Below are 18,948 nucleotides of genomic sequence, written 5' to 3'. Positions count from 1 at the left end.
TGTCATCTTATCCCACTTCTGATTTGAAATGAAGAAGCAGAACTGAATCCAGGCTTTGCAGCGACTTAGTATCCTGGTAAGCTGACAAGATTTTTTTTCCTTGCTTAATAAATCCATCTGTGCTATGTTGCTGTGAACTCTGTTTTGATTGGACAATATAATATCTGGCTGGGCTTCTTTCAAAGACAGGAATCTTGGGAACTGGTTCTCTGGATCAAATTGAAGTAACATTTTTTAAATACACTTTTAAGATGATTATAAATTGAAAGACATTCCAGTATAGAAGAGAAAAGGATCTGCCCAACTGAAGAGCAGTGAATGGACCAATGACCAATGACATAAAAACTGCAGCACTCCACTTTTTTTTTTTTTTTTTTTTTGCCTCAGGAACATTTGTTTTCTTTCCTTACTTTTCTTACTTTATTAACATACTTCTCTGCCAAGTTACTGTCTGTACTCACTCTTGTTCATATATGCTGAGCACATTGATGGGAGAGTATTCCCATTTTGGGGTAGATTATGATATATTTTATTATATGAGTCCCTTGACATTATTAGTCCCTTTGTCTTACTATTAAATGTATAGTAACTTTTGAGAATTAAAAGGGTTACATGGTAAGAGGTTGGCTATGTGAATGGGAAAGGCATTAGTGAGAACTAAAGACTAAAAGAGTTATGGTAATAAAAATAATAACAATTCTTCTTTATATAGCATTTTGAAATTTATTAATTTTTTATATATTTTATATAAATCTTTTATATCTTCTATATATCTTTTATATATTATATATTTTTAGATATTAACTTTTATATATTAACTTAGTTGATTCTCATAATAGTACTGTGCTAATATTATTTCCATTTTACAGATGATCAAACTGAAACACAGGAAGTGTAAGGAAGGAAGGTGATAATATTTTGTCTTAACAGGGTTATCCTTTAAGACGCTGACAGAGTTTGAATTTAATGGGATGTTGATATTTTCTCTGAGAACTTTGACTTAATATTGAGAGAGCCAACTAGAAACTCCAGGACATACATGGGGATATGCCTCTCTTCCTCCCTCTTAAAGGCTGATACATGGGTGAAAATCCAGGAAAAGACATTTAGAATAAATGAAATAGTTGAAATAGGAAGGTGATGAATTCAGAGAGATGTATCCTGACAAACCAGAAAAGAAATAGTATCTAGGAGAAGAGGGTAGTTAAATTGGGTCAAATGTTGAAGGAAAGAAACTAGAAAAGGGGGGGCAATAATCCACATATAAGGATCCCTTCTGGCTGCCTATTGACTTAATCTTAAAATCACTTATTTTTATATTTATTTATTATTTAAAACATAAAGCTCTCTATGATTTGCTGTATTTTATATTTTATTTTATTAAACATTTCCCAATTAAATTTCAACCTAGTTTAATTACACTAGAAGTACTGTGGGTCACATCCTGTAGTTCATGTTATGTCGGACACTTTTGTCTTAGAACATTAGAGGAAATTATTTTTTGTTAGGTTCCTTGTATTACTAATACCTAGTATAGTGTTGTGAACATAGTAGGTATTTAATGAATAGTTGAATTAAATTAGAAAATACTATGTCTATATCTATGAAAAATCATAGTATTTTTAAAAACAATCTTATTATAACCAAAACAATATTTCATCACACTAAATTGTATATGAAAGAATGTTTTCCTGTATTAAATATATACTTGCTTTTTGATATCAGATCAATTATTTCTATGAATATTTTTAGAGACTTTTCTGCTTTGACTATACGGACTAAAATTTGGCAGAGATAATTATACATCTTTGAAAACTTCCTATGGATGACAATACATTGTTATTTAATATTATCAAAACCTAACAATATAATTAACTACAAAACACAGGAACTCTTGCCCTTTAGTTAATATTGAAAAGGTGCTATTATTTGACTGCTTCATGTCATGACAGTTTGATAGCAGTATTTCATAATCAGATTCCTTATTAACTTGATTATTCATCTGAAATTCACATCAATTTTCTGTTTTTATATACTAGCATTATTTTTGAATTGCATCAGAACATAATCATATACATTTGTGGGTCACTTTTCTTCTTTAATAAGCATTATAAAATTATATTCTCATATGTTTCAGAATTGAAAGGGATTGTAGAGGTTACAGAGTTCAATCTACTAATAATAAATGAGGGATCTAAGAATTAGAGCAGGGAAGTAAATTTCTTAAACTTACATAGCTCATTAAAACACACACACACACACACACACAAACACACACACACACACTCAAACAGAATTTGGATTCAAAGCCAGGTTCCTGACTCCAAATCGTATATTCTCTATACTGTTATTTTTGTCTTTCATTTTCAAAGAGGACCAGTGATATCACAGGGTGATATCTTGACTTGTGAGAATTGCATTTAAGTGAGGCAGAATTGCACAAAGTTGCATCAACCTGACTCTCATTTTCAGATTCATCAAAATCCAATAGCAAGAAAAAAAGTCAAAACAATTGGTGATGGTGCAACGTCTGGCCAAACTTTGTGTTCCATAGTAGCTGCTTCAGCTGCCTTCATGGCTACTGGAAAAAACTGTTCTCATCTTTCCATGCTTTGGGTAAACATCCACTTAATTCATTGACAAGTCTATTGGCTACTTTTAATCATGTTCATTTCATCTGTTGAAAAAGTTTAATGAAGGTCCAAAGGGTATCTTATAGCTTCTTGGAGCCATAAATGAAAGTTAAATGTCAGGTGGATAAGAATCCCTGAAAAGGTCCTGGAAAGCTCTCACACCAGATGTGGTAGTCCTAGTCCTTCTTCAACTCCCCATATAATATCCCATTCTATTCTATATAGTACTAGTACTATGATTACTATAATTATCACTACCATCATCCCAGTACAACTACTACTACTACTACTAGTACTACTACTACTACTACTACTACTACTACTACTACTACTACTACTACTAATACTACTACTACTTTCTTCTTTTCCTCCTTGTTCTTTCTTCTTCTTTCTCCTTTTTTCTTCTTGTTAATTTTCTCCTCATTCTCCTCCTCCTCCTCCTCATTTTTCTCTTCCTCCTATTCCTTTTTTTCTTCCTTCTCTTCCTCAACCACCAGCACTTCCACCACCACTACTATTAGCTGAAATACATACAATTCTTTTTATTCATAATTTCATTTCATTCTCATGACAAGCCTAGGAGAAAGATATTCAATATTGTTCTTATTTTAAAGATCAAAAGCCAAGCTTGACTTTCCTAAGGTCATAGAACTAATAAAGGATAGAGATGGGATTTAAACTGAGATCTTCCTGATTTCAGGTCTAATTCTATATCTGTTATACCATTACATTAACTCCTTAAACAATTACATTAAAACTTGAAGGTTTTTTCTTGTGTTTACTCTAGTTTCAGAAAATCTTCATCATTGAAACATCTTCAAGCTTTCTACAGTTGACAAAAGTCTACCTCTTCCTTATCTTGTTATATTATGTTTTTTAGTCATGTAGCTTTTCAGTTTACTATCTTTCAGTAAACTTCATTACAGTTTATGTAGTATATACATATAGTATAAATACTACCCATTTATACCTTAATTTTCTCTCCATCTCTTAATATCTCCATTCATTATGAGCCACTCATTTAGCTTTATTGAAAATAGTGGATGTTCATCGAAACTAAAAATTTAGGGAGAAAACATATAAGGCTCAACATAACCAATCATCTTCCTGGAATATCTGTACATCTGGCTTTGTCTACATGGTACCATTGGTGGTTCTGAAACATGATATATCTGGAAAAAAGTAGAAAAGAAAAACCACTTTGCTCACATTTTGTTTCCTAGGGTAATGTTTCATTTACTTAATGATAAATTTTTTTTCAATCTCAGATACTTAGTATAGTCTATACTATACTATACTAGACTATACTAAGTCTCAAGTACAGAAAAAATAATTTTAATTTTAAAAAAAATCTGTGTAATGATGAAGTAATCTGTCATAAAGCTTATATAATTTGTCCAAAAGGAAAAGCTGAAGGCGTTCTCAGTTTCTCACCAAATCATAGGTGAAATAAGGATAAAAACCAATGAAAAATCAGTGAGAAAAGATAACTGACAATCAAGGAAAAAACATGCATTTTAAATAGCCAATTAAATATCTTTAAAAGCACAAAATATTCTGCGATACTTTAAAGTAGGGGGAAACATTCTTAAATTCTTCAACAGTTATTAAATATAGCCAAGTGAAGGCAAATATAGAACTGCATGTAGGATGTTGACCTTGAGTGGTTAAACTGTTTTTAATAGACTATTTATAGAGAACAGAAAGCATGGATTATATATATTAGGAATAGTTTCTTCAAGAATTATATAAAAAAGCTTTGATGCATCAAAGTTTTTGTTTTTCAAAAATTCTTTTTTTGTGTGGAATACTTGATTTTCTTTGTCTGCTTATGAAATTTGGCAGATTTGTGACTTCACAGTATGGGCACTTCCATCCATGATACAGAATGAAATTCCTCCATAATTGTTTCTTTCTTTCTTTCTTTCTTTTTTTTTAATCTTGAGAATTCCCTTGTCTATGGATCTCCTATTTGCTGATGCCTTTCCTCAAACCCTCATACCTCTAATTTCCAATGTTCCACTGTATAATCACTGTCCATCTGTTTTCTTTTATTTTATTATATAACTGGCTCAATGACATAGCTGTCATCCCCATTGTCTTTTATGCCACTTCTCACTTAAACTTTATAATCTCAAAGGTCACTTTATAATTTAGAATCATCACTGTCCTATACATTAAAAATATTGATTAAGCCTTTATTATATTCAATGTTCTTTGCTAAGTATTGGAGCTGCAAGGATAGATATGAATTTGACTTCAAGAAGTTTACAAATTAATGGGAAGAAGACGTGTACAAAAGTAAATGAAATGAGAACAAAGTAAGTGAAAAATGCTATGAAAAATTAAAAGAAAGAAAGATCACTTTTATCTGTACATTAAAAGAGAGAGATGGCTTCATGGAGGAAAAGGTACATGAATTAGGTTTGGTTTTCAATGCTAAATATAATGTACTCAGGCATGTGAGACCATACAAGGTACAGAGAAGGGTTAAAATGAACTAGGCATAGAAGTACAAAGTAACTAATATATTCTGAATATTCTAGTTTGACTGGAATATAAAATGGGTAATAATACACAGCTCATCTAGATGGGAGCTGGATTATGGGCACGCCAATTCCAAAGTTACGGTTTTATATTCTATTTGGGAGGAAGTAGGGAGCCAATGAAGGTTTTATTTTATAGGAATAAACTTATCAGAGTGGTGAAACATGAGAAAGGTGATAGACATCTGCAGGAGAAATAAGAGAAATGAAAGGCCAAGTAGGAGGTGATTAATGTAGGCTCACATGAGAATATGTAGTTGCTTTTCCCAGAAGGAATGTGCTATCTTACTACCAATTGGCTATAAAAGTGAGAAAGCTGAGAACACAGATGGAAGGCTCAATAAGGCCTCAGAAAAGTGACTAAACATGCCTCTTGAAATGTACTTGGTTTTATTCATCCTGGATAGCTATATCTCATGTGGAATTATGGACTTCCATTTAGCGAAACAGAAGACATATAATGAGTCTAGCCAAATTCTATAAATTAAGTTGTTTAAAACATCCAAGTATAGCATCTCTGGGAAAAAAATTAATTTTCCCACCTGATGCACTTCTCTAGATTACCAAATATCTGCTCCTTAAAAAAAAAAAAAACAAAAAAACAAAACAAAACAAAAAAAAAAACTAATGCTTCTTCTTAACTAACTCAGAATCAAACATCTAAGACTTTATTCATAGCAGTCACTAATAAATATTTAGTAAGTTGTGAAAAAGAAAGTTTTCATTAAATGAAGGAATAGAATCAAAGCAGAAATGATTATTTTTCTGTTATCATAATAATAAAAGCCTAATAGTCCTGTTAAACCTATTTATATGTGGGATCGAACAAGAAAGAGAGAAACAGAAAGTGAATAAGCAAGAGAGAGAGAGAGAGAGAGAGAGAGAGAGAGAGAGAGAGAGAGAGAGAGAGAGAGAGACAGAGAGAGACAGAAAGACAGAGAGACAGAGAAAGAAAGAGAGAGAGAGAGAGACAGAGAGAGACAGAGAGAGAGAAAGACACAGAGAGACACAGAGAGACACAGAGACAGAGAGAGAGAGACAGTAAGGCATAGAGAGGCAGAGAGAGAGATAGAAAGACAGAAACAGAGACACAGAGAGGTACACAGAGAGAAACAGAAGTAGAGAGAAAGACATAAAGAGAAAGAGACAGAAAGAGAGAGGGGGGAGGGAAGGAGACAAAGGCAGAGACACACAGAGGCCTCAGAAAGAAAGAAACAGAAAGAGAGAGAGAGAGAAAAAGAGAGACAACAGAAACAGAGATAGAGAGATAGACAGAGACAGAGACAGAGACAGAAACAGAGAGACAGAGACAGAGACAGAGAGACAGAGACAGAGACAGAAACAGAGAGACAGAGACAGAGATAGAGAGAGAAAGGAAGAAACAAAAAAGACATTGGAATCTAAAGCTAATGTTGGTATAAATTGGTTCTTTTTATCATCCAGTAAAGCATGTTATCTTTGAAGAAAAGTGAGTCAGGAGAGATTTCCTCATGGAAGAACATTACGGTTGAAGTAGTCTGATGCTCCTGGGTGGCTTCTTCTATACTGTATGTTTGCCTAGGGTTGGGCAGAGTGTCAGTATCTGCTGTGCTGCCAGAAGTCTTTGAGATTGACAACAATGCTACATTTGTTAGTCACAGATATATCACAAAATCATCTTTGAGCCCTCTGCTTGGCTTCTTGGGTGAGCCTTGTTTATAAGTCATGAAAATCTGATACTCATTCCTATATAGTCTAGACTAGATCATTTTACTATATTTCAATTCTTTAAAGCTAATTCTTGTATACAGAGAATCTAGAGATGGTTCAGGTTTTGGTGGTTTGTCCAAATTCATAGGAAGTCCTATATCTTTTGCTCAATATACACATTATATATTAGATTCATAAAATCAGGGCCTTAGATATGTCTCATACAGAGCCTTAGAGATAATAAAGTAGAAATCTTTCATTTTCCAAAGGAGAAAACTGAGGCTCAGCAAGATCAAACGATTTTTCTTAGGTCACAAAAATAATAGGAAGCAGGGGTAGGATTTGAAATTAGATTTGTGGAGTGCATTTTTTAACACAATGCAATGAGGATGGTTATGCTATAATGGAGGGATTTTAGCAGTATTCATTCATTCAAGATATATATATGGCATTTGATTATTTGCTTTGATGAGGAAAATTGCTAACCAGGTGCTCCTTATATTGATGAAATCACAGGTCTGATTAAAAAAGGAAAAGCAATTAGCAAGTTGTCTGAATTTTTTCCTCTTTGAAACAGTTCAAAAAAGCTTTAAGGCCTTTGCATCCTTCAAACATTTTAAAAATATTTGTCATTAAAGAAAGTCATGAGACATCTCGTGTGGCAGTCCTTGGTCTCCTAAGGAGCTAAAAATGTTACTCAATTGGGTTGACTGCCATTGACTAAAGAATCTAATTCCATGGAAAGGTCTCAAATGATTCAGTGTTCTGGTTCTGCAAACAGAACATAAAGCTGCAACAGAAAACGAAAGGTATCTATCATGTCCACTTTTTATAATGGAGGCCTACCTTCTTGCACTGTTGAGAATTTCCATTTGATAAGCCATTTTGAAGGTTCAAATAAGCTGTGTTTTATTTTCAACATTCTCAGGTATAGGCCAAAGCCCAAATTATTGTAGAAATAGATTTTTTTTGAGAGAAAGGAGTATAACAAGGATAAGAAGCCTCATTTCATAATTTTTTTTAATTCTTTGCCCCTTGACTTCTTAGTCTGTACTATTAGCTTTAATGAACATTCTGTGTTCCTTCAGTCATGTACACAAGGGATCTGAAATTTTCTGTTTGATGACATTTTGTCTTGATTGTCCCACCCTCTCTGCACCATCTGGCTACTTGACAATCTTCATTGCAGCATAACAGCTTCACTTCTATCAATAATAAATGCTGTGGATCCCAGGGCTCTTTGCTGATGAAGTTTAGTGAAGAGGATTCAGCTTCAGCTTCAGAAACATGCCAAATTACTTCTACTCATTCAAGTCCTCAATCAGTTTTTAATCTACTCTTGAAACCAAGTTCAATTCTCAACTCCCTACATTCTAAGTCTCATACTGATCTTTTTTCTTCCATGGCAAATAAAATTCCAAAGAATTTATCATCACAGACCTTGAACATGTAAAAAATTCATATGTTTTTTTTCCATTTAATTACATTAATTGTTTTCCATTGAACTGGTCTTTGCTTTTGCAGGCTAATTTATCTTTTATGGTTATATGTAAATAAAAAAGCATCAGATATTTGTGCATTTGAACCAATTACAAAAGTGAGGCTAGTTATCTTTCAGTTAATTTAGAGGGTCCATTATTCCTTTCAAAATGTTGAACTATTTTTAGGGGAGGTATTTGATATTGTTATTAGCAATATTCTGATACAAAGTTTCTTTTTTCTAAAAAGTTTGCTTTGTTATTGTTTTTATGTTGTTTCAGTAATGTTCAACACATTCTTATCCCCTTTTTGGAGTTTTCTTGGCAAAAATACTGGAATGGTTTGGCATTTCCTTCTCTAGTTCACTTTACAGATGAGGAAACTAAGACAAACAGAAAAGTAATTTAACCAGTCATGCAACTATTAAGAGTCTTGAATTCAGGTCTTCCTGACTCTAGGTCTGACATTATATATACTATACCACATAACTGTACTTTAAGAAGTTGAACCCTGCTAATCCAAACTTGACTTTAAAAAGAACTTTAAATTTGTTAAACATTATCTCAGTTCTTCCTCACAAAAGTGCATTACAAGTCATATTATTTCCATTTTATGAATGAAGAAACTAAGGCCCTGAAAAGACAAAGAAGATTCAACCAAATCATCTCACTGGTAAAGTATAAGAGACAAGGGTCAAACTCAGGTGTCTCCTGATACTAAGGGTGATATAAATAACATCTGGATCTTTATCCCAATTAAAATTGTTAGTTTTTACTTAAAAAAAGATGTGGAGACATACTTAAGACTTGGTTGATTCAAGGGACTAAACGTTTTTATGTTATTTTCTCAATTCTTAAATACAAAGCAGCAAGAATGAATTCTAACAGATTCTCTGGATTATATTAGGTAATTCAGGCAAGAGAGTTTCATGGAGCTAAATTAACTCAAGATAACCTCAATTTCTATACTTGCTGAATACTTTCCTCTAGTTTTTATTAAATATTCATTTATTTTAAAAAGATCCTATGATATATATTCTGAGGTCATTACAAACAACTAAATTGACAGAACTTCAAATTAGCATTAATGATTAAAATATAGATTCTGAGATTCAATGTCCTCTAACATCCAAGATTAGATTTTCTTCACTAGGTTTTCACTATTATATTGGACAAAATAGACTTTAGAACTTTCTTTTTTTTTAGATTAAAATAAAAAGGAATTGCAGGGTCTTTCTCAATAAGAACAACAACAAAAAAATCTAGTTAATTGAGGTTTAAAGAAAATAATTTTACCTTCTGACTACTAAAAAAACCAATATTTTCCATACGACATGCCAAATTCTCTTATAAGAGATATAATATAAATAAGAAATTATTAAATAATTCAGTTCCATTTTTCTCTCTTCTAATACCTATTATACTTACTTTCTAGAAATTATCATGAAAAGCATTCTGTTGATTTCACTTATTAATTAACTTTTTTTAACATTGAAAAATTATGGAATGTAAAACTCGAGTTTGTAAAGGTGCCTCCTGAAATAGATAATGTTTAAAAATAATATTCAGGTAAACCAACTTTTGGTTATCAATGTCTTTGTAATTTAATTTGTGAGAAATTTTTTAGGTTGTCACCTTTTTACCACTAAGCTATTTAGGTCACCCTTCTGCTCTACCCTCACAAAATACCCTCAGTTAGGAATTAAAAGAATGCTAATTTTTTTTTATAACATTATCCCTTGTATTCATTTTTCCAAATTATCCCCTCCCTCCCTCAACTCCCTCCCCTAGATGACAGGCAATCCCATACATTTTACATGTGTTACAATATAACCTAGATACAATATATGTGTGCAAATCCCATTTTCTTGTTGCACATTAAGTATTAGATTCCGAAGGTGTAAGTAACCTGGGTAGATAGACAGTAGTGCTAACAATTTACATTCATTTCCCAGTGTTCGTTCTCTGGGTGTAGTTGTTTATGTCCATCATTGATCAACTGGAAGTGAGTTGGATCTTCTTTATGTTGAAGATATCCACTTCCATCAGAATACATCTTCATACAACATTGAAGTGTACAGCGATCTTTTGGTTCTATTAATTTCACTCAGAATCAGTTGATGTAAGTCTCTCCTGTATTCCTCCTGCTGGTCATTTCTTACAGAGCAATAATATTCCATAACCTTCATATACCATAATTTACCCAACCATTCTCCAATTGATGGGCATCCATTCATCTTCTAGTTTCTAGCCACTACGAAAAGAGCAGCCACAAACATTTTGGCACATACAGGTCCCCTTCCCCTCCTCAGTATTTCTTTGAGATATAAGCCCAATAGCAGCAATGCTGGGTCAAAGGGTATGCACAGTTTGATAACTTTTTGGGCATAATTCCAAATTGCTCTCCAGAATGGTTGGATTCTTTTACAACTCCACTAACAATATATTAGTGTCCCAGTTTTCCCACATCCCCTCCAACATTCATCATTATTTGTTCCTGTCATCTTAGCCAATTTGACAGGTGTGTAGTGGTATCTCAGAGTTGTCTTAATTTGCATTTCTCTGATCAGTAGTGATTTGGAACACTCTTTCATATGAGTGGATATAGTTTCAATTTCATCATCTGAGAATTGTCTATTTATATCCTTTGACCATTTATCAATTGGAGAATGGTTTGATTTCTTATAAATTAGGGAAATGAGACCTTTATAGAACCTTTAACTGTAAAAATATTTTCCCAATTTGTTACTTCCCTTCTAATCTTGTTTGCATTAGTATTGTTTGTACAGAAACTTTTTAGTTTGATGTAATTAAAATCTTCTATTTTGTGATCAATAATGATCTCTAGTTCTCCTCTGGTCATAAATTCCTTCCTCCTCCACAGGTCTGAGAGGTGGAAAAAGAATGCTAATTTAAGGGAAAAGCAACTTAAAAGGAAAGTCTAATGATTTTTTAAAAGGTTGATGTTTTTAAACCGAATGCATAAATTTTGGATTTATAAAAATTGTTGATGTCATCATAACTTCTATTATTCCAGGTAACTGAGAATAGATTGCATATTAAAAAAATAGAATCTCCTGATATTTTCAAAGACATAAAACTCTATTAAAGCATATTCCCATAGGTCAGATATTTCTGATATAGAGGATAACTCTCTAGAACAATGGATGTTGCTAGTAAGAGCACATATTACATTAGTGTACTAGAGTATCTTATCAAAGACATCAAAAATAAATAGCAATATTGAGGTTTTGAAATAGCAATTTCAACTTTCAACAGTTTAATAAGCTCTCATATATCACAATTTATTTTTGGAGAATTGGACCTATTAAGCAAACAGGGAACATACTAGTTGCTTCTATAGTTTGGGAGAATAGGACTCGTCCAGAATGCTGTTGGTCATTGCTGATCATCTGGTATTCATGATATCTGTATTTGGCAACTCTATTTTCCTTCCTTCCCTCTTTCCTTCCTTCCTTTCCTTCTTCTCTTTTTCCCTTTCCTTCCTCTGACCTCCTAGGGTATCGTAGCTTTAGCTAGATGCTCTTAAAAGCATTTTTTTCTTTTATTTTGCACTTCTGACTCCCTCCCAAGATGATATCTTAGAGCTTGCTGGCTAGATTTCTTACAGATGATGCCTTAAACCAAAATCAATCTGATTCTCATTGATTGGCCAGAACTTTCCCTAAAAGTCTTGGTGCAAGAATTTATTTTATAACATATGAAGAACATTTTGATCCCTATGCCAGTGAAATTTGACATCTTTGTGGTATTTGTTGCAAAAGATAGACTACATTCCCTACCTTCATTTCAATTTGTTTGGTGTCTAGATTCTGAAATAGCAGCTTTACTCGAGTTTTCCCATCATCTGAAGACCCTTTAAGCTGAGAGAATTTAAACCTCCAGAGAACATTCTGTTAAAAAAAAAGACATTAATTAGTAATTTGTCATTGAAATTATTGAAATTTACTGTTGTTTTTAAAAATGTAAATAAGTTGAACATGCTATTTAAGGAAATTCAGGTTTTCACAGAGATTTATCCTATTGCTGCTATAACAGGGGCATAACATTTTATCTTTACAAAATACTTCATATATAGCATATTTCTAAAGACTTCATTTCTTTCCCACCACACACCCATAAAGTAAAAAAAAAAAGTAAATAGTTTTATCTTCTCTCAGGTGATTAGACTGAGACAGACTTGCTTACTCAAACCTCTGCAACTAATAAGCATCAGAGCAGAAACTTGAACCTAACTTTATCTGACTAGCAGTTCAGAGCACTTTCCATAACCCCCACCTTCCTGTTCTATGAGGAGTATATGCTATGTTTTTTTCTTCTCCTTTTATCAATCAAACATCTCTTCATAGATCCAATAGTTTCTCTCACAGTTAGTGCTATGTTAGGAAGGATGAAAGGAAAGAAGGAATAAAAAAAGGAAGGAAAGAAGAAAAGAAAGAAGGAAGCTATCAGCATTTATTCAATGTCTATGTGTCAACCATTGTGCTAAGCATTTTATAAATATTATCAATTTTATTACATCATTATCTGTTTAGTTCATTATAGGTTTGAATCTACAGGTTTTCTTTCATCTGATTATAACTTTTCTATTCTCCTCTTCCCCTTAACCCTCTCTATCTCGCTGTGTCTGTCTCTTTCTTCCTCCCTCCTTCCCTCCCTATTCCTCCTCCTTTTTTCCCTCTTCCTCTTCAATTTCCTTCTTTCTCTTTCCCTCTCTTTTTCTCTTCCTCCCTCCCTTCCTCTCTCTGTCTCTGTCTCCCTCTCTCACACTCTCTCTTCCTCTTTTTCCTCCTCCTTTTCCCCTCTTCATCCTCCATTCATCTCCTTTTCTCTATCTGTTTGTCTCTGTTTGTCTCTCTCTGATTATCTGTTTCTCCCTCCTTCCCCCACTCTCTCTTTCTCTTCCCATGCCTCTGCGTGTCTCTCCCTCTTCCTTCTCTTTTTCATTTCTTTGCTGTGTGTGTCTCTCATAGGTTCCTGTTTTTATACTGAAAACTTAAGGAAAATGTCATTTCATTGCCTGGAAAACTTTTGGCACATAATACCCTGTTATTGCTCCAGTATAGAAGACATGGTCTAGTGGAGGGCAAATAGAATGAAAAATTTTAATCCTGACTGACAGCAACTCCATCAGTGGCCTTGGGCAAATCATTTAACCTTAGTTTCCCCTGGACCAAGTTGAAAAATATTGATAATATTGCTTCTTTGCAATGTTGTGAAAATAACTGAAAATTTACTAAAGTATTTAAATGTGAAAACACATGTTATAAAATTTTACTCCTTTAATTTTTTAAAAAGACATAGAAAATAAAACCTTAATGTCTATATATTTGATAAAAGATAGCCTTAATTACAGGTTTTAAAAAATTATAATAAATGCCTCCCACTGCTGTAAAGTCTATGACAAAATAAATGCATTTTTTATAGCAAGCTGTGATCCTTTTTTATTAAAAGATTTTATTGTAGATAACTTTCACAATTTTTCCTTAGTGTCAATGTTTTGGAGGCATGGGAATGCAATGTAGGTAGTGGATTGGGCATTTTAATTTCTTGCCACCTTTTGGCCTATTTCTTTATAAATCTCCATTAAACTAAGGTGTTGTAGCATTCTAAAACATATTGGGAAGTTTGTAAAGGCTGTGCTTTATAAAAATATAATATACTCTTTATAATTAAAGTGTATAGGTTCCACTTAAATAATTTAAAATCTCTATCTGTATGTAGAAAAAAAGGAAAAAAGCTCAAAAACCCCCAATAAATCCCAGAATATTGGAAGAATGACTTCTTTCTATCTCTAAATGTCTATGATTTAATAATAATAATAAATTCACATTATATAGTTCTTTAAGGTGTACACATTTTTTTATCACAATATACTTTTGAGTTTGTTATCCAAAGCATGTTTATCCCTATTTCACAGATGACTTGGCCAAGGTGATACAAACTACTTTAGGGATCTATTAAAATGTATGCAAATGAGCTCAGCTTTTAGGCACAACCCCATTAGAGATACTTTCTCACAGAACTGTGCTCTCAATTTTAGAAAGCATTAATCTACTCTCTTGACAATATCTTATTTGCTTACCAAAGCATAATAACTTTAGTCTCAGGGTGAAGCTAAACATACTCTTTGAAGACTTAAAACTGAATATAAAGTTTGAGCATGAGCTATTAAGCTTGCTTTCCTCTGATTTGTAATATGATTAGCTATAGATATCTAATAAGTTCCCTTTTTTGCATATCTCTGAAGCCATATATCATAAGATCAAAAGAAGTCTGGTGATATAGGATGAATAACAACTTTTTCCAATTGGCTCACTAAATCAATATTACACTATTAATGCAATCCACAGTTCTTTGAACTTCAGTGAGTGTTGGTTTAAGTTTGATTATGACAAGGGGGTAGGCTTAGAGGAGCTCAAAGATAGCACCCCCTTTAAAGATACCTTTTAAAATGTTGAGAACATGGGAGTGGGGGGGGTGTGCCTAGATGTCAAATAGCAAAAATAATATAAAGAATTGTCAATAATTGTAAAGAAATACCTATGCTTACATATTGTAATAGAGACTATGATCCAATACTGACGTCTTTGGAGCCATTATATCATTTTAATACAAATATAATCATACTACTGCCAGACAACACAAAGTGGGAAAGCCTGCTTGTTTAAATAATGCTATATGCAATGTTATAGTTCTAAAAAATGAAGAATTGAAGAATAGTCATTAAGAATAATGACTAGTAATTTTCAGGTCAAGCAATGAGTACATTATATGATTAGAGAAGACAATAAAATATGACTCTACTTAAACACACTTGTACACACTGGCTGCCCAGATTCTAATTGTACAATTATTATATTCATTAATTCATGAGTTGGGTAATGAGAGGTGACTTTATTAGCTTCATGGAAATTTATGTCCAGGTAGGACATGCTGACAATTGACTCACTGGTAAGCAAATGAAAAGAAATATATTCTCTCTAAAAATTCTTACCCTTGAATTATTCTTTGCTAAGCATGGATGTTGAATAAAGAGACCCTCTTTCAGTTCTATAGAAACACTAAATAAGTTAAATTTCAAATTATGAATGTTACTCGAGATCATAAAAATACAATTGAATTTTGATTTAGACTTGAAACCAAAAGAGCTGACTTCACATTTTGGCTCTGCTATTTCCTAGGCAGAAACAATTAATTAATTATAATAGCCATAAATTCAGAATATCACAGAAAAAACATACTTTTTAAATCATATTTAACATAATTTGGGGCAGCTAGGTGACACCAGAAAGACCTGAATTCAAATGTGGCTTCACATGTTAACTACTTGAGTGACCCTGGATAAATCATTTAAGCTTTGTTTGATTCAGTTTCCTCATTTGTAAAATGAGGATTATAGACACATAACTTGCAGGACTATTTAAGGATTAGGTGAGATTGTATTTTTTTAAGCATTCAGTAGTATAGTAACTGGCATATTTCTTTCTTTTCTTATTTTTTAAAATATTTATCTCTAGTTACATGTCAAAAAATTTTTTTTACATTCATTTTGGCAAGATTTTGAGTTTCAAAATTTTTTCACTTTTCTCTTTTCTCTTCCTCTCATCTTCCAAATATGGTAGGCAATTTGTTATAGTTTATACATGTACTATTATGTAAAACATTTCCATATTAGTCACAATTCTGAAAGAATCAGATCAAAAGAAAAAAAAAACATGAGAAAGAATAAAATGAAAAAAAAACATGCATTGATTTGCATTGAGAAATCTATCAGTTCTTTATCTAGAATATGGATAGCACTTTCTTCATGAGCCCTATAAGGGGTCTGGGTGCAGCTCATGAGCTATCTATCATATTTCTAATGAAGATTCACAGGGTTACTCTTAGAAACTAGAAATATGTGTCATATTCATGACCAGCTCAAGTTCATTTAACTAAGTTGAAGGAGTAATTTATGATAGGGAGTGCTATTAATGATTGTGAATTCCTTTAAAACTGTTCCAAAGAGAACAAATTCTTCTAATTTTTTAGGGATAATCTTCATTAATAATACCCTGTGTGGATTAAATTACATGGCCAGGAATTATGTTCTTTTCTTTCTATATATCAGGAAATATAATTTTGATATTTCATCATGTCTTCCAAATAGTTAGCTTGCTTCTATTTTGATACTTTTAACAAAGGGAAAACATCCTTCAAAGACTGTATATTCTGTTCTTTTCTAAATGCATCTGTGTTAGCTTTATTTAAAAAAAAACTAGATTATATATGTACATCTAATTTTTAACATATTTCCATATGAGTCATATTGAGAGAGAAAAAGTAGAACAAAAGGAAAAAAACACAAGAAAGAAAAAAAAAGTGAAAATAATATGATTCAATTCATATTTAGTCTCCATAGCTCTCTCTTTGGATGCAGATGGCATTTTCCATCCAAAGTTTATTGGAATTGCTGTGGATCATTGAATTGCTGAGAAGAGCTAAGTTTAGCATAGTTGATTGTCACACAATCTTGATCTTGCTATGTACAGTATTTTCTTGGTTCTGCTTGCTTCACTAAGCATCAATTCATGTAAGTCCCTCCAAGCTTTTCTGAAATCAGACTGTTCATCATTTTTTATGGAACAATAATATCCCATTACTTTCCATTTCCCATAACTTATGCAGCCATTCCCCAGTTGATGGGCATTCACTTATGTCCCAATTCTTTACAACTACAAGAGCTGCTTGTGTATTATTTTCTTGAATAGCCTTGATTGTTGGGAAATACATACAGTTAGTCCTAAATCACTTTTTTTTGTGTGTTGTAGGCAATGCTGAATCAGCATAAGATGTCCAGAAGGACAATGTAAAATTGTATCAGAACCCTTGAGAAACTTTAGAAGGTAATTAGAGAACTAGAGAGACAGGGACTGAGAATTCAAGCTAAAAGAGATAAGGAGACCACATCAACTTGAAGATAGGCACAACAGACAGAAAAAACTGAAGAGTTAGAGAATCTGTACAGGTTTGAGGATGGACTTCTCAAATAATAGAGAATGACAAAGTTTAAAAAATACACATACACACATGTACATATGCTATGTTCTAGTAGAAGTAACAACCAGGATTCAAAATATCTCTAGTGCCTCTTGCTCTTCTTGATCATGTTCATGAAAAGCATCTTGGATAAAATGATCAAAATAGAATGTCCTAGATACATAATTTGTCTAGCATATGTAATGATTGCTATACTTTGTTCAAAAGATTGGTATATAGAATGTTAAGCAGTATAGTAAATGTAACTATGCTTCAGTTCCCATTTGTAAAATAAGCTAGATAAGGAAATGGCAAGCCACTTTAGTATCTTTGCTAAGAATACCCCATTGTGGGATTATGAAGAGTTGGACACAGCTGAAATGACTGAACTATAACACACCAAATATATTTCTCTCTGGCCACGTTGTAGAGGATGATCTTGAATATGTCAAGTGGATGTTAGGTATATTCTATTGAACTGATTTTATATTGAAGCTTAATAAATGCCAATTTAGTTTTCCAGAGGTGAAATTCTTGAGATAGAAAATAGGAAATGGCCACATAAATACCATGTTTGATGATAATCAGAGAATTAGGGGTTGGAAAGTGCCTGCAATTAATGCAAATAGAAGGATCAGATTATGAAAGGAAACATTATATTATTGGTCTACAGACAATTAGGTTATTATGGGATTTTACTCTTAAGGATATTCTCAGAAGGTCATGTGAATTTAAGAATGTCCAAAAAAATGTTTTAACATAACAAGTATGGATTCTTGAAGATCCTAGATTTTTCAAGTCCTTCACATTCAAAGTCAACATTTTTCCTGTTTTATTACAAAATTCCAACAATGTAAAGAAGACAGTAGAGCTGGAGGGGAAATTACAGAATATTTAACTTTACTCTCTCACTTTTTTTATAGATGGGGAAACTGAGACTCAGGGAGGCAAAATAACTATCCTGTGATTACACAAAAAAAAGCAAAAACATACAAACAAACAAAAAGTAAACAAATAAACCTTAAAGGCTGAAATGCATAAATACATACACACACATATATATATGCATATGCATATATATCTTTGACTCCAAAATTCAGTGCTATTACCATTTGCTATTACCATGATGCTCTTTATCTTCCAAGATTATATTTATCCATTAGTTCCAAGATTATATTTATCCAAGTTGGGATCAACTTGAGTCTAATATTTATGAGTAAGATAACCAGGGATTATCAGAACTTGATCTATTGTATAAAGAATATCTAGAATATTAATAGTCCAGAGTAGAAATTGTTCTGAAATGTTTAGGACTTCTTAGATGTTTATTATTTATTAACAAAGATATTCTTATTTGAGATAATATCCTAGTAATATGCATGGGAAAATGGAACTCTGTGTAACCCAATGGCTAATGCAATGTAAGTAGATGATTTGTTCTTTATACAGGAGTCTCAAGAGGAGTAAGAAAAGGGACTTTGTTATAAATGTTTAAAAACTGATTGCATAGGATACTTAATATTCAGATGAGAATTTTTTTTAAAAATTGAATTTGAAAAA

General features: G+C 32.4%; 1 protein-coding gene across 2 annotated transcripts in view; it reads right to left on the bottom strand.

Moving 5' to 3' along the window:
- SNTG2 (syntrophin gamma 2) overlaps positions 1-18,948 on the bottom strand; it is a 671,931-nt gene that overhangs the window by 29,031 nt on the left and 623,952 nt on the right. For both annotated transcript variants that reach the window (XM_074288004.1, XM_074288005.1), the window contains one exon: positions 12,150-12,260. In XM_074288004.1, the coding sequence (XP_074144105.1) occupies positions 12,150-12,260 (111 nt within the window). The remainder of the gene's footprint in view (positions 1-12,149; positions 12,261-18,948) is intronic.

The sequence above is a fragment of the Sminthopsis crassicaudata genome, chromosome 2 (genome assembly GCF_048593235.1).
Source record: "Sminthopsis crassicaudata isolate SCR6 chromosome 2, ASM4859323v1, whole genome shotgun sequence".
In the NCBI taxonomy this organism is placed as follows: domain Eukaryota; kingdom Metazoa; phylum Chordata; class Mammalia; order Dasyuromorphia; family Dasyuridae; genus Sminthopsis; species Sminthopsis crassicaudata.
The sequence above is the reverse complement of the archived record's forward strand: the minus strand, read 5'-3'. Positions and strand labels throughout refer to the sequence as shown.